Source organism: Alligator mississippiensis, chromosome 4 (assembly GCF_030867095.1).
Source record: "Alligator mississippiensis isolate rAllMis1 chromosome 4, rAllMis1, whole genome shotgun sequence".
NCBI lineage: Eukaryota > Metazoa > Chordata > Crocodylia > Alligatoridae > Alligator > Alligator mississippiensis.
The window spans coordinates 184,515,890-184,532,965 of record NC_081827.1 but is presented as its reverse complement, the minus strand read 5'-3'; the positions used below and the strand labels follow the sequence as shown (position 1 = coordinate 184,532,965).

The window sequence follows — 17,076 nt, the reverse complement described above, 5'->3', positions numbered from 1 at the left end:
TTGCTGTGAAATATCTTTTCTCAAGAAATTTTACTTAATGATATCACACACATTTACGTGTTCTCATATTATAGGCTAATTATGAAGGTCTCTAGGCAAATTTGTGACCTCATTTTATATATTTTGTTTTGTCTGTTGTTTTTGCAGAGTTTTGCTGAACTTTACAATGACAATAACAGTGGGAAGCCACTCTTACATAATCCAGCATCTGCTTTTTTAGGCATAATTATGTCAAATGAGCCCTTGCCTCATGTAGCCTGTTAACACTGTGTATGGGTCTCAGGCTGAAGCCTGCTAAAGCAGTTCATATAACTTACTGCAGTTACTCACAGAAAACCTTTTTTAGTCTTTCATAAACTCTGTGTACTTTGCATTACCAATGTCTGCTCCAGCAATGCTAGAATGTCATGACAGCTTCAATGATTGTTATTACCATGAAAGCATTTTATTTCTATCTACGTACAACTCTACCTGATTTTTGATAAAGCATATGGACCAAATATTTGTTTATTTTCTGTATATTTGAGGATGGGCTTTTCTGTTGCATTTGTGCATAATCCAGTCCACTTTGGAAGTCTACTCTTGAAATGTCTAGGTAATCCATCTCAAAATCTCTATATCCACCCAGATGCAGAGATGGTTTCATCTTCTACTACTGTACTCTTTCCCAGGAACAGTCCAGGGAATTAGAGTACAACTCAATTAACATTCCCCTATAGAGAACTGTAGAGGGATAAACAGGGCAGATGCACAGAACAAAATGGTGGTTTTGGATGTAGCAAGATCATAAAATCTTTGTTCAGAAATGCAAATAACAGTGTATTAAAGAATGCCTGGTCCACAAAGCCAGAGGTAAAATAAAAGAAACAGTTCATACACAACAGAACTGTTCTTTTAGACTCAGGCAGGCAACACTGCCTTAAATTATTCTTGATTCATCTATTCCAGATGATCTTCACAACCATAAGGGATATTTCACACTAAAATACAACCTGAGTTTTTGTAGCACAGTTCTGGGGAAGGTTTGGACCTCAGTGATGGCCATCTGAGGTATGGAATTACTAAGACACCAGTGAAGTTAATTGGAGTCCCACACTGTATCTTTCTGACATTTTTCTAAAATGTGTAGGTGCTAAATGCTTGATTAGGTTGAGAGATGATCTTGCAATTCAGTCTTTGTGAATCTCAAGTCACTGCGCCTCATAACACATGCATTTAAGCTGAAGCTGACTTCATTTGATGCACGGGGAGTCTGATTTGAAAAATATAATCATGGCGTTAACAAGCTATGGTTGTGTTTGTAGCTATGCAATGTCTAGCACAATGGTCCATGTTTGTGGCTCCCAGGTGTTGCAATAATACTATTAACAATGGATTCATAGATTGTTAGGGGCTGGAAGGGACCTTGTAGATCATCGGGTCTAGTCCCCCTGCACTAAGCAGGAAAAGACAACTGGGGTCAAGTGACCCCAGTGAGGTGACTGTCCAGTCTCCTTTTGAGGATTTCCAGGGTAGGTGGCTGGAAACACCACTGAAGGGAGTTAATTCCAGTCTGGACACCCTGACTGTGAAGGAGTTATTCCTGGAATTGAGCCTGAAGTGGCCTTCCAGGAGTTTGTATCCATCACTCCTGGTTTTCCCCAGGGATGCCCTGGTGAACAGCTGGTCACAGAGTTCTTGATGTACTGTCCTGATGTAGCAGTAAGTCACTACCATGTTCCCTCTCAGCCTTCTGTTCTGTAGGCTGAAGAGGTCCAAGTCCCTCAGCCTCTCCTTGTATGGCTTATCTTGCAAGTCCCTGATCATATGGGTGGCTCTTCTCTGGACCTGCTCAAGTTTTTCCATGTCCTTGCTGAAGTGTGGCGCCTAGAACTGGACACAGTACTCCAGCTGCAGTCTTGCCAGTGCCGTGTACAGTGGGAGTATCACCTCCTTAGTTTTGCATGAGCTGCAATGATTAATGCATGCCAGCATGTTGTTTGCCCTGCTGGCCACAGCATCACACTGCTAGCCCATGTTCATGCGATGGTTGATCATTATCACTAGGTCCCTTTCAGCCGTGGTGCAAGTCAAACTGTCACCACCAAGTCTGTAGGTATGTTTGGGATTGTTTGCCCCCAGATGGAGCACCTTACACTTCTGAGCATTGAATTTCATCTCGTTCTGGTCTGCCCAACTCTCCAGCCTGTCTAGGTCTTCTTGTATCTGTAACTTATGTTGTGTCATGACCACGCTTCCCCAAACTTTGTTTCGTCTGCAAACTTGGCCAGCAAGCTTTTCACCTTCACTCAATTCACCCTCACCCTCAATTCAAATAATTGATAAAGGTGTTGAAAAGCACTGGTCCAAGCATGGACCTTTGAGGGATACCACTGGCCACTTCTCGCCAGGATGTCACAGATCCATTCATGAGAACTTTCTGGGTCCTACCATGCAGCCAGTTTTCCACCCACTGAACTGTTGAGCAGTTAAGTCCACAATCTTCCAATTTTCCCACAAGGATATCATGGGATACTAGATCAAAAGCCTTTTGGAAGTCTAGGTATATAATGTCGACCTTCTCTCCCATCTCCAGGTGGCGAGAGACCTGTTCGTAGAAGGAAATGAGATTGGTAAGACAAGACCTACCCACAACAAAGCCATGCTGGCTGTCATTCAGAATCTTACCCTCAACGGATGTATCACACACAGATTAATGAGTTTTTCCAAGATTTTCCCTGGGATGGAGGTTAGGCTGATTGGCCTGGATTGCCTGGGTCTTCCCTCTTCCCCTTCTTGAAGATGGGCACAATGTTGACCCTCTTCCAATCCTCAGGGATCTCCCCTGTGTGCCATGATTATTGAAGGAGCTTTGCCAGGGGTTCCACAATGACCTCAGCCAGCTCTATCAGCACTCTTGGGTGAAGTCCATCTGGTCCTGCTGACTTATAAATGTCTAGATTTTCTAGTTGGTTTTGCACCAGCTCAGCATCCACAGTGGGAAGGCTATCATTCCCACCATGCTCCCTGTGATCCATATCTCACTTGTCTTTCCCCTTGGTCTGGTGAAGTATTGAAGCAAAGTGGGCATTCAGGAGTTCATTTTTTTCCAGAGTGTCCATTACCAGCAGTCCCAAGGTGTTAAGCCCCACACTTCTATTTGTTTTCCTTCTGCTCCCTATATAACTAAAGAAGGACTTCTTATTGTCCTTGACTTCCTTGGCTAACTTACACTCAGTCACTGCCTTAACTTTCCTAATCATTTCCCTACAAGTGCAAACCACTGTTGTATAGTTCTCCTTGAAGACTATCCCTAGCTTCCAGTATGTGTAAGCTTCTTTTTTTTTCTTCAAGAGGACTGTAATGTCTCTATTGAGCTAGGAGAGCTTGCCAGCCCGTCTGCTACCTTTCCTCTTCATGGGAACAGTTTTCTTTTGTGCTTCAAGGATCGTGTCTTTGAGGAATGACCACTCTTTGTGCACCCCATTAGACTTCTGTCCCTGCTCCCACATCACCTCTCCTACTGCCTTGAGCCTGTTGAAATCAGCATTTTTGAAGTCCAGGACTTGAATCCTGCTAGTTGATTTGTAAACCTTGCAGTGGACAGTGAACCTGATGAGCTCATGGTTGCTGTCACCCAGGCTACACTCAATGTTCAAGCCACACACCAGATCATCTCCTTTGACCAAGGCCAAGCCTAGGAGAGTGTACCTGTGGTTGGTCCTTGCACTTCCTGGGTCAGAAAGAGCTCCTTGATTACAGTTAAGACACTACATGACCAATCTGACCTATCTGAGTGTTCCTCCCAATCTGTGTCCAGGTAATTGAAGTCACCCATGACAACCAAGTTCCTTGCGTGCATGACCTCTGTCAGTTCATAGTTTCATAGATTGTTAGGGGCTGGAAGGTACCTTGTAGATCATCGGGCCCAGTCCTCCTGCACTAGAGAACTCTGGATCAAGCTCCTTCCCTTCATTCAGAGGTCTGTAGTGAATGCCCACAGTTGGAGGTCTCTCTCACTTGCCCCACCCCATCCACCCTGAAGCTTGACCCAGGGGGTTTCAAGCTGCTTATCTGTGGAGCCCATGTCAGCCTCCAGAGAGGTGTACTGCTCCTTCACATACAGAGCTACCTCTTTGCCTTTTCTCCCTGCTTGGTCCCTTCTGTGCAGGGTGTAGCCCTCTATGGCTATGCTCCAATCATGCAAGGAGTCCCACCAGGTCTCTGTGATTGCTACCAAGTCATATTGCCCACTAGAGAGCAAGACAGCTAGCTCCTCCTGCTCATTCCCCATGCTCCTGGCATTGGTATACCGGCAGCTGAGGCCCCCAACTGACACCCTTGATTTCCTGAGACACTGTGGGAGAACTGTTCCATTAGCATTTTCAAAAACAGTTATCTTAGTGTCCTCCACATGGGAACTTTCCTGTGTGCCAGGCCCCAGGCATGCTCCACTAGGAGTTTCCCTGTTGCCCAGCAAAGTCAGTTTGAAGCCCTGTTTAGTAGATCAGCCATCCTGGCTGAGAACAGAGACTTACCTCTCTGCGCGAGGTGGATGCCATCTTGTCCCAAGAGTCCCCTCTCTCTGAAGTGCATGCTGTGGTCGAAGAAACTGAAGCCTTCATGGTAGCGCCACTGTCAGAGGCATCTGTTTACTTCTTTCACACAGCCTTCCCTCTTGGGTCCATGGCCGCAACAGGGAGCACAGAAGAAACACTACCTGAGCCCCCAGTCCCTTGAGCCCAGCCCCCAGATCCCTGTAGTCAATAAAATGACTGTGAAGGTACTAATATACCTGGCTTTAAGTAAAACAAAAGGGACAGATGTGAAGTTCTACATTATACAAACAAAATGCAGAAAAAGTTAGAAGGATGCATATAAAGCAGGGTAGGCTGGAGTTGTGGTGTGCTTGGTGCTTGATTTTTGTTCTTGCTTAATCTGAGTCTTTGAGATTTGCAAATGCAGTTGTACTGACACTCATTGTTGTATGTGCACATTCTAATGATCTAGGAGGATTCTCTTGGGTTTGTTTTCCTAGTAGAAAAACATACCCCTGAACAGACATTCAAATGCTGGGTCCCTGAAGAACAGGGAACTTGGAGTACAGCTAGAGCAGGGGTAATGGAAGATTTAGGGGGACCTGTGTACTAGGGCTGTGTGAAATGGCTATGTTTCATTTTGGTTTTGGATTCGGCATTTTGGAGGGACAGTGATTCTTTTCAGTGTTTCAGATCACTGTCTCATTTCAATTTGGCCGAATCTGTTTCGGAGTTTTGACACTGTTTTGGTGTTTCAGCCATAGGCTATAATGGGGAATCATGAAAATGACTATAACTTTGTAATTTCTTGCCTGATTCAGATGACAATTGCAGAGATAGTAACCCCTTCTGAGGGCATGAAGTTTGCCAAGTTTCAAGGAGATTGGTGCAGGGATTTTTGTGAAACCGCACCCCAAACTGTTCAAAGTAAAACAAGTACCACTTGCTGGCAGTGGCAGCCTGCTGTCATCCTGCATGCAGATCTGGGGGCCTGCACCCTCTGGTAGGAGTCTGGTACAGCCCCACAGCCCTCCTGGGGGACGCAGGACACTGGATCTGCTTGTGGGATGACAGCAGGCTGCCACTGCCAGCTGGGGCCAGCAGCAGCACTGGGTTCTTCCTGGCACTCAGCATGAGCTGTGCCAGGCAGACTCAGGTGCTGGCACTGGCCCCAGCTGGCAGCACCAGCCTGTGGTCATCCTGCATGCTCCGCATCTGATGAGTGCGGAGCTTTATTTTTTTTTAAAGGCTCTCTCTCACTGACTGCAGCGGTGGTGACTGGGGTCTCTGACGACTTGTGGGAGTGCCCCCCCATGCAGCACGGGGCAGCGGGGATCACCTCCCCCTGTCTGGTACCTGCGCAGCAGCTGCCCAATAGCGCGGGTGCAGTGTGGGAGGTGCACATCTCCCGGGAAATGCTGGGAGATGTGATTAGAGAGCTGAGGGAAGGATCAGGGAGCTGGAGAATTGAACCGGAATGTTCAGGGACCTGAACATTCCCCAGCTCCCGGTTTCATTCTCCAGCTCTCTGATCATTCCCCCAGCTCTGTCAGCAGCAGCACCGCAGTCTTCCCGGCACTCGGTGCAGGCTGCACTGAGCAGCAGCCTGCTGAAACCTGGTGTGCAGATCCGGGGGCCTGCACCCCCTGGGAAGATCTGGGGAAATGATCAGAGAGCTGGGGAATCAAACTGGGAGCTAGATGTCAATATCAGAGCAGTCCTTCCCTGCCTCTTTCCCCTCCCTTTTCTTAGTTTTTGTTTCCCTGCAAGCCTGGCTCCAAAACTCCAAAATTCTCTGAAACATTTCTGAAATGTTTTGGAGCTTTCCAATTAATTACAGAGCTATTTGGGAGTCTTCTGTTTCAATTCAGATTTGGTGTTTCAGGCACTGAAATGGCCCAAAACACCTCTGAAATGAAACGGCTGCTGACATTTTGCACAGCCCTACTGTGCACATATCTCAGTGTGCTCTACAGACTACCTCACTCTGGAAACAGATGGCAGCAGTGTACAGGGCAGCCCTGATAGGCTGAGTCAGACTGTTCAACCTCAGCTTGTATTTTCCTACAGCATAATGTTGGGATTGTGAAGTGGGTATGTTCTGCTCTTTGCTGAGCTGGAGCAGTAGAGTCCAGCCCAAGCAACTCACAGTCTCCTGGAGGAAAGAGGGGACAGGAGCAAAACATCTTGGGATGCTGGAGGACTGTGCTGTGGCTTCTCTCAGAAGTATTACTCTCAGTTTGCCCTTTGTTTCCAGAGCAGGTCCAAGACAGAAATACTGAGAACCTACATTAGCTCTTGATTTGTGTTAGTTCCCTTTAGCTGTTTAGTCATCAGTTGTAGAAGTTGTTTTCCTCCTTTTTGTCTAAGCTCCTTAAGGATTCAGATTTGTTCACAGTGCAGTCCTTTTAGAGGTATTTTATTCCTGTGAGGGTAATTGCAATATAATAATTGTATTTCCACAAGCAATAGTGGTTGCATAAATGTTTGTTATGGGCAGGCTGCTGTTCTTCCCACTTTTTAATAAATTGTTGGTCACTGTTTCTTCTTCCTTTTCATTTTTTTTTTTTTTTTACCAGGGACAATATGTGTAAATGTGGATATTTGCAAAGCCAGCATATAGAAGGCACTGAGGTCAATAAGAATGAGAAATGGAATTATAAGAAACACACAAAGGAACTCCCTACTAATGCCTTTGGGGACATTCAGTTTGAAAATATGGGGAAAAAAGGAAAGGTAAGTGACTACATATTTTAACTCCATTTCCTCTGAAAATGGCCAGTGACCCTTTTTTGTACTACACTTCATAAAATTTCATGCAATTGTAAAGGAGGGAAAATAATCACAGGAAGGAAACAAGGCATAGATTACTCAAACACAGGAACCTCAGACTTGACATCTAAATGAGCAGTCAGATTTCAAATTCAAAGTGCTTAACTTTCAGTTATTACTTCTGAAGCTGGGGAAACCTCTGGGGTGCTATCTTAGCTATACAGCTGCTTATTTACATAATTAATATAGCTGGGGAAAATATTTCTAGATGAAAAAATATAAGTGAATAAACTCTGTAAAAAAGTTTGTTTTTCCTGAGGTTATTTTACATGACACTCTTTTGCAGGGTAGAAGCAAATAATTTTGTTTTGAAAATCTGGGATATGGGGAAAAAAGATCTTTGTAATATTGAGATTACTTTGATTATAGAAATTATTAGAGATTTTTTTTTCCTATGAAGTGTCTTCCAGGAGAAATTTCCTTTTTATGAATAGGGTATGTGGCAGGACATAAGGGTGCTTGCCACTTTAAAGGGAGCTGGCAGCCTGCACAGCAGTCAACAGGTGCACTCAGGCACATTTAGGTGGTCACCTGATTTTAAGAGGCAGCCTGATTGGAGGAGAGCTAGGCAGCTTGGGTATAAGCCCAGACCCAGGGAGCTGGGCTGCTAGTTGCAACTGGGGAGCTCTGGAGACAAGCAGCAGCAGTTGAAGCTTTCCTGGGAAGGGGTGTAGCTGGGAGAGCCTGGAAGGAATACAGTCCTAGGACAGCTGCAGGCATGCATACCTCTGAAATCTGAGTAGTAGGCTCAGGGAAAGCCTTGTTGTCTGGGAAACCCTACCAGGTGGAGGCCATCAGGGTCTAAGTAGCCTAGTTGGACTTGGCTGCTACTCCCCACTAGGCAGGAGGGGAAGTTTGCCTCCCTGAGAAAGAGAGGGGAGTACTGGAGTAGGCTCCAGAGGACCCCAGGACGGGGTCTTCAATATAGAGAAGGCTACACCAAAAGGGCTAGGCCTTTTAGTGAAGGCCCAAGATAATTACAGCCTGATATGCTGCCTGGTGCAGCTAGAATGAGAGCCTGACTGTGGCTGCCTGAGCAGCCGGAAGAAGGCTCAGTGAAAACAAGGGGAATAGAACCTGGGGCAGCCCAGAACTGGGTTTTCCAGGGTGAGACACTCTGGGAGAGCAGGAGAGGAGCTTGAACCCGGCTCTGGCCTGAACAGATCAGCATGAGTGAGAGAGCACGAGCCTAGGGTACCTATGCTTGGAGGTAGATTAGAGCATGAGGAGGTGAGCAGCATGGAGAGGGCCATGACTCTGAGAAGGGGCCCTGGAGATTGTGGGCCATAGAGGGATGTTGGAACCTGGCAATGGTCAGCCCAGTGCCCGACTGGCCCAACCTGGGGCCAAGGCCATATTGGCCAAAGGTCCCTAATGTAGCAGGGACTACAGATGAGGGGTGAGGGCCTGGACACCAGGGAACATATAAAGGAAGTCCTAGATAACCCCTGAAGGCCATAGGGAGATGAGTTACCTGGCATGAGAAGATATAGGATGGATGAGGGTCAGCCCTGGAGTAACACGACACAACAAGAGAGCAGCGAAATAGGTAGGCTCTAGGACAGGGCTCTGCGGGCCCATTGGTTCTGGGCATGACCTAAAACTACACCTTGCTGGGGTTGGATGGTGCAGTGGGGGTGGCCGTGGCAGGGTGGCCTCTAGGAAATGCTGCGCTTGTGCCACCCCAGCAAAAGGCAGGGATAGTGTGCCTTAAAGCTTCAGCCCCCATGACCTGGTTGGTTACCCCTTTAATGGGGACAGGTGTGGAGTGAGCAGAGAGAGGTCAGTGATCACCTAGATGGCCAGGGAAGCTGAGAGAGGTCTGTAGTAGTTCTGAAGACTGGGGAAATAGAGCGAGGGCCTGGGCATCAATGACCCATGTGAAGGAAGCCTAGAGTACAGCTTGGAAGTTCAGGGAAACAGAGTGAGGCCTGTGGTCACTTGGAGAGCCTTCGAAGTTGAGAGTCTGGTAACAACTCAGAGGGCCTGAGAAACAGAGTAAGAACTACAGTTATGTAGAAGGCCTGTAAACTGAGAGTGGGGGGCTAGGCACACCCGAAGGCACCGGAGTCCCAAAGGAGGTATAAGGTCCATGAGCCCAATGGGGAGCAGGGTGGAAAACCCCAAATATGGGTCTCTCTTCATTACTCAGCCCCTAAGTGGGGGACAACATGTTTCAGTGGGGCCAGGATAGTAAGTACCTAGTATGGATGCTATCTGCAAGGCATGGGGCATGGTAAAAGGGAGTTCAGGGCCATGTATTTAGGCCCTGGTCCTCAGGTGATGAAAAGGGTAGACTCCTGCATTTTTCTTTATCTGTTTACATCAAGGCATGGCAGGAGAGCGCAGGCAGGTTGCGCAGGACAGGAGCAGGTTGGTGATGGATGTGACACAGGGAGCTGTCCCTGTCACAGGGTGCACAACCCTGGCACTTTCTTTGACCATATTACTTTTATTTCTCATTTCCTAGAGACCCATGGGCACCTTAACAAAAACAGACAAAACAAAAAAAAATAGATTTCCAAGTCCGGCTACATCCCTAAACATTCCTGAAAGTGAAACATGAAGTTTTCAACATCCTTATATAATATACAGTCATTCTTAACTATGCATAACTGAAGGGAATAATTGGTTGAGTCAAAGATAAGATGAAGGGTGGTGTGTATGGAGCATTGCAGTGAAGTTGGCCGTGACAGAAAAAAATGATTCAAGAGGGTTCTAAGGATTCACAAGAAGCTGAAGTTCACAAACTGTTTGAAAATAAAATAGAACTTTACCAAAAGCACATTGTCTAAGCTGCAACTTGCAGCTTGTGTGTGCATGTTAATGAAGGTTCTTCTTGTCTTTGCTTTCCCATGTTTTCTATTATAAATGTGATTTACACTTGAGCGTACATATCTCTCTGTTTCATAAGTTAAGTTTTAGTTCTTTTGTTATTTGGCTTGTTCTCTAAGTGGCTATATGAAAGGCTCCCTTAGTGTGTGTGTGTGTTGGCAATTGCTTTTGTAAGTACTTTTTAAGACAAGGATTTTGTCCTGATGTTGATTCAGTGTTGCGTAGGAACTTGGTGTGAAGATTGGAGAACCAGCTTGTACTACAGTAGTCTATATTCCTGAAGAGATGTTCTGCTCTGTTCTCTACCAGGTTGGGGTTTCCTAACAACAGACTACTTCATGAACATTTGTGCTATACCCTAAATGGGGAGGCGATGTTGAAGGCATGTATATTTGTAGCAGGAGGCCATTCTAGGGCCTAGTACATCACTGGCCTGCCCCTTGTCTAGGGCAGTCCGCCTTCACTCGCCTTCCATGCCTTTGATGTTACCACAAATCATTGGCGAAGAGTAGGGGGTGCATGCGGGTGTATGTGCATGCCCTGATATTTGTGATGCACCCCCTGCAAAAAGTGATGCTAATGCCGCTAGCAGCGCCTGTGGGTGGTCACCGCTCGCCACCCCCTCACCCCACCGCCGATGCCACCAGTGGCATCTGCAGGCAGTCCCTGATCTGCAGCGGCATATGCAAGTGGTTGCTAACTGCTGGTTGATGTTTGCCACCCCCCACTGCTGACACCGCCGTGGCTGTTGTCTGTGGGCAGTCGCTGTGCTCTACCAGCCTCTGGTGGCATGCATCGTTCATACCACAATTGATGTTTACATGCACGAGGCTGCCCATTTGTTGCCCTGTTACCTAGGGCCAAAATACACGGCTCTGAATCTTCCCTAATACCATGTCCCATGTCTTGCAGATGGCATCCAAAATCACTTGCAACTCCCCCAGCCCCTTTGCTGGGCCACACTGGGCCTCTGGCCCAAACTTGGCCTCAGGCCCTACTCTGTGGGCCTTGGGCTCCTGGTCACACTATTCTGCTCCTCACTGGGCTGCTCCCTCTTTGGTCAGGCCCTACTCTACACAGGCCTATGGTTCCCACCTGAGCCCTACCCTGCGTGACCCTTCAGGCTCACTCTGCCCCACACTGGGTCACACTCTGGCCCTTCCTCTGGGTCTTTACTCTGGGCCTTATACACCTCAGGCCTCAGGCCCTACCCAATGGGCCTTCACCCCCCTCCAGACCCTTCCCCCTCAGGGTCCCGGTGGCATTACTGCTGGATGCTGTTCTTTCACGGTGTGCTCCCCTAGCCTTTCCTCTCCATGGGGTACCCACAAGGCAGTGGGGAGCTGAGGCTTTCCTTGCCTTTCACCGAGGAGGCACAGGTGTGGCAATTCCTGGAAACTGCCCCGCTACAGGCAGCCCCACCACACCATCCAACCCGAGCAGGGTGCAGTTTCAGGTCTTACCCAGGACCAAAAGGAACCTTCTCTGTTCTTATAGTTCCTACCCCAATCTCCAGGTGTTAACAGAGCAGTAGTCCTCAGGCTGGGTAATGTTAATCCTTCAGCTCCCCAGTTGCAACTGCTGGTACCTAGCCAGGGCTTATACTCTGACTTATCAGCCCGCCTCCCATCAGACTACCTCCAAGCCATCAGGTGATCAGGTGATTGATCCTGAGCCCACCTGCCAGCTGCTCCGTAGCTTGCCGGCACCTCTTAAAGTGGCAGGCAGCACTGGTGCCCTGCCAGAGTGTTATAGAGCAGCTGGTGGAATTCCATAGACAAAGACAGTAGAAAGCATTATTTGTAGCATCATTATTTGATGGCTTGCAGGAAAAAAGTGTTGCTATTGAACTTGAATTTATCCAGACACTATACATTCAAACTCTGGCCAAGGGAGAAATCTGAGAATGATCAGGGCATATATTATTTTTTGCCTGCCTCTGCCGTGAATCCTCCCCCTCCCCTTCTTTGAAAGTGGGCCTGAGCTTAATAATTTGGAAGGGGCTGAAAATATGTAGAAAAAGAAAAGAAATCAAATCCATGGATGCTTACACTGCAGTGCTGAAGCTGTGGGTCTTGAGGAAGATTGCAGGATGGAAGGGTTAATGGCAAGGGAGGATGACAGTGGATGATAGGGAAAGAGGCCTTGTGGAAAGAAGAGTTAGGGATTACAGGAAGTCAGAGACCATGATACCATGAGACCATGATACCTATTGGTTTAGCATTCTTCTCCCCTATCCTATTTTTCTCAGGAGGTCTGAATCACTCTCTTTGCCTCCATAGAACTAGGCACATGTTAGAAGCCTTGTTCTTCAGGATATTTTAAAGTCACTTTCTGTGCATTAGAATGTGGCAGAACCCATGTCTCATCTGTGCTTATGTTGGCAGAACCTTGAAAGTTACAATTTAAACCTTTGAAAACCAAAAAAGAAGACCATAAAGTATTCAGTACCCCCGTGTGTGATGGGGGATATTGCTATACTTGATGTTTTTGTAGGACTAGCTTCAAGGGAGGTGGATTGGCTATGTATTGGGGGCACTGGGCTAGGCACAAGGTACATCTTGGGCTGCATAATCAAGAAAGTATTTAGACCTCCAGTGAGCTGTTTATGGTGATATATGTATACAGCAGCAGAACAGCAGAGCAACTTTTCCTATGTGAATGGCTTCTAAATTGCCAGTATTGGGACTGGTGAGGTGATCTAGGCGGAGTAGCAAAGTAGCTGTATGTTATAGTGCATGGTCTGGGGGTAGGGAGATGGGGAGAGAGACATGATTACATATGACTGATTACAGTTACTGAAATTACTATGTAATAAAACTGTCAAGATTTTGGAATATAGGCCACATTTGGCACTGTTCTCACTGGCTCTATTAGTTACCCACTTCAAACATTTCAGTAAATGATCATGATCCACATTGTCCTGTAACACAGTATTTAGGTAGACAGGGGAATGGAGGGAGTAGTTATTCACATCATCCTTTTATATTTGGCAGACCACTGTAATGTGTCAACTACAAATCCATGTGATAACCACAGCTGACAAATAATCATGAGCACCTTCCAAAAATATTTTTTCAAGTTAACATGATCAACTCAGAGATAAGGTTGTCTAGTGTTACCTCATTCCTTTCTGGAGTTAACAAAATTCATTCCTTCAACAAAATACCTCATTTCTTTCTGCATGTTGTGTTCAACAAAATTCAGATCTCTGAAAAATGGGAAATATTGTTCAGGAACATACCAATAACAGTTCTTGGGTCATACCTTTGGAGACCATATAGAACATGCCAGGAGTAAAGTATGTGACAACAGTAGCACTTCTTTCAGTAAGACAAAACTTGGGTTTATTTGAGGTGTACTAAACAGGAGCTATGTCTACCTGTCTGACACTCAAACAATGACCCTGCTATACAAAAAAAATCTAGGTCTGAATTAATGCTATACCCACCCTATCGTTAAGCCTGCAGACTGGCAGGCTTATCTCACTTCGTTGTTAACCATCCTCAGGGTAAGAAGACCCTTTGCACAGTTACTTACAGCCTACTGAAAGGAAGCAGACTGTATTTTTTTTAAATATATGTATACCAATTCTATTACACATCTATAGGAGGGTAGTAAACCTCTTGGAGGAATAGTGACCTCCAATCTCCTTTTCACAGTCCTTACCCCTTCAAGCTGCTCCAACTAATCCTCTGGCTCTTAGTACAGCTACATCAAGCACAGTGAATGCAGCTGGAGGCACAGTTTAAGGGTACCCTCATTTGTAACTTAACTCTTTATTTTTAATTTTTTTTTAAGGTTTGAGTTATGTTTGACCTTGCTGCTCTAGAATGGTGCTGTGCAGAGTATCACCAGGCAACCTTCATTTTGTTTTCTCTGAAGGGAGTAGTCAGTTTAAAGCCACAGCAGATGGTTGGTGGAATAGTTTTTGTACCTGGCTTATGTTCAAAATAAGGGTTGGAGGGAGGCACTGAAGAAGGAGAGCCGTAGCCCCTTGAGGGCCCTGTTGGTTCCACTACTGCTTGCGATGGATGCTGCTGGCACAGATGGAGCCAGAGGAAGCTGGTCTCCACAGCTGTTTGTAAATATTAAATGTAAAAGAAAACAGTGCAGTGACAGCTGAAGTAAAGCAGGTGAAGTCAGGAGGTGCTACATGTTCTATCTATAATATCCTTTAATTTTAATACTGCTTTACATGAAAAGTAGCACAAACAGAGGGCAGTTCAACACAAGATGTGATACTGTAACTGATCCATGTTGGTCAGCACAAATGTTTGCTTGTAAACACTTTAACCCCATAACTTGTTTTGTTGAAGTGCTGCAGAAGTGCATCCTCTGTTAAATCTGTGTAGCAGGTTGGCTTCTTCTTGTATTACAACTTAGATTCTTGCATTCTCTACTTTACTTAAAAGGCCCCAATTTGCTTTGAAAAAAGATGGTAAATATTTAATGTCTTTGTATGAAAGGACCAACTCGAAATGTTCATTATTATATAACGTCTGAACTAGTTTTCTTCCTACTTGGAAGTCGTCTTTCTATTGGTAAGTTTATAAAACGAACTGAAGGTAGAATATCTGACTCTAGTCCTTCATGTAAAGTAATTAAAGTAATCCTCCCTGCAAAACATTTTAGGCCTGATGTAGATAATGAAGGTGCTTAAAAAAGAAGTTACAACCATCCTTTTATAATAGCATTCTTAATATAGAGGTCACTACTAGCTCCCTGGTTAGAACCCTCTGCCCCTGTAACCTTACTGCTTGATGTCAATGGCAGTGATCATGGCTGGGTTCAGTAATCTGTCCTGAGAAACTCTTCTGAAATAACAACATTCTTGGCTCAATCCCCATTCTCCCAACCCTCATCTGGTCCTAAGAAAAAGTCTGCACTTCCCTGGTCACCTATATCTAGTTCTTTTATAGATTTATCTACACAGAATCAAGTACTTGGGAATGGTCAGCAATTTGAAACAGGAGTATTTTTGATTAAGGAAGCATAGTAAATCAAAATATCAAATCCAGAAATTATTATTTTTCTTCTGGAGCTGCTTAGAAACTTCATTCCTGAGCCTGGGCACCATGGTGCTAGGTGCTGTACAAATACTTGAAAGGACGTGGCAAACACTTCAATCCCATTTATTAAATTGCCTGCATTACATGAACTTAGACTATGGAAAAACACAGATATTCCAGCTCTCTATAACCTCACTCAGATGTCCAAATATGTGCAGTAGCCTCTGAGTACAAATTGAGATAGAGGATTCCACAGCCTTTGTGCCTCACTTCTGTCCTGCCAAACCAGGGACTGATGCGGCCTGCCACAACTTGGTCTGCTTTCATAGTCATCCCTATGCAAGGCTGAATCATTCTCTGTATTTGAAAGGCCTCCCAAATACAGTGTTTCTCTCTCCGCAATGTCCCAATTCTCTGTTAGGCTAGGTACAGGCATTCAAAAAGCTTGAGGTGGAATTGATCCAAGTTATGCAGTTTTCTGTAAATGGCATAGTTTAGAGAGGTAGCGAACAGAACACATATTTGCCCTCTTGGGGTAGGGGTGGGGAGGGTAATCTTATACCAGGTTCTGCCATTTTAAAATCGGCATATACGCGCTAAACTTCTGTTCTGTTAATGGGTATAGACTCATTTCCAATCACTTATTCTGGTAAAACTATACGGTCTGTACCTGGCTTAATTCTAGGAGAATTGTGGACTTTGCCTGCAGAGTCCACACTTTCAGCTCCAGGTGTTTTCCTAGGTACATCTTCCATAGCTCATGTGCTTTTCTGGGAAGGGAATTGCATTAACAATCTGTTAACACTGAGACTGGAGCATGAACTTCAAATAAAGCAGCACAGTACACTGTATGGAGTTATGGCTTAGCAAGAGGATACTTTATGAAAGGAAAACTTACACATGACCAGACTTCTGTTTCTTCTGCGAAGAGAAGTATAGTTCCCTGTCCAAGTCTTTTTGCACACTATCTTTTGTCAGTTATGGGAGGGATAACAAAAAGCCTTATCAGACCTAGTATGAATTTGGTATAGAAATGGCTAGTTTTTCATTTTCTATCAGGTAGTAAAATACCTCAACATATGGTGTTGATGCAAGTATTGAAGTGTGATGCAAACGTAGAACCTAGTATGACAGTTTAGTATGTGGGCAGTGTCCATCCTGTGTAGACTTCTGCCAAGGAATGCTGCAGATTTCTAGATGAGTCTACACATTACTTTCACAGGAGTGAAGTACCTCAGGAGCCTTAGGTCTAGATCTGTGGGACTGAGGAGGAGGGCTGGGGACCACAGAGAATACAGACCATAACAAAAATGTCCTTGAATTTGTTTCTCTGTGGCTTTGCATTTTGCACAGTAATTTACTCCTGTCCAATCATGGTGTATAACCTAACAGAAATGATTTGGTACCTATTTTGCATTTTGTTGGTATAAGTGACTCCACACAGCTTAAAGCAAATGTAGAATCAGACTCTTTAGTCTGAGATCAAATGGAACTTGCCTGTTCCTTTGTACTGCACTAATTCATTATTATCTTTGTTCTCTCTTCTTTCTCCATGAAGTACATACGTTTATCATGTGACACAGACTCTGAAACGCTCTATGAGCTGATGACTCAGCATTGGCACCTGAAAACTCCCAACCTTGTTATCTCAGTCACAGGGGGAGCAAAAAATTTTGCACTGAAGCCACGGATGCGCAAGATATTTAGCAGGCTAATCTTCATTGCCCAGTCCAAAGGTGAAAAATGGTGTCTTGCAGCTACTCTTTTTTTCCCCCCTAGGGTAAATAAGTGCATGTTCATGTAGTGGATAAACTATTCTGTACAAACTAATATGGAAAAGGAAAATGAGTTAGCGCCAAAATGAACATGGGTTTAATTGG

The 17,076-nt window shown here is 45.3% G+C and overlaps 1 protein-coding gene across 2 annotated transcripts in view; it reads left to right on the top strand.

Annotated features, from left to right (window-relative positions):
• The window catches only part of TRPM8 (transient receptor potential cation channel subfamily M member 8), a 129,005-nt gene that overhangs the window by 10,849 nt on the left and 101,080 nt on the right, over positions 1 to 17,076 (top strand). For both annotated transcript variants that reach the window (XM_014594398.3, XM_059727172.1), the window contains exons 3-4: positions 7,097 to 7,253; positions 16,755 to 16,932. In XM_014594398.3, the coding sequence (XP_014449884.2) occupies positions 7,097 to 7,253; positions 16,755 to 16,932 (335 nt within the window). The remainder of the gene's footprint in view (positions 1 to 7,096; positions 7,254 to 16,754; positions 16,933 to 17,076) is intronic.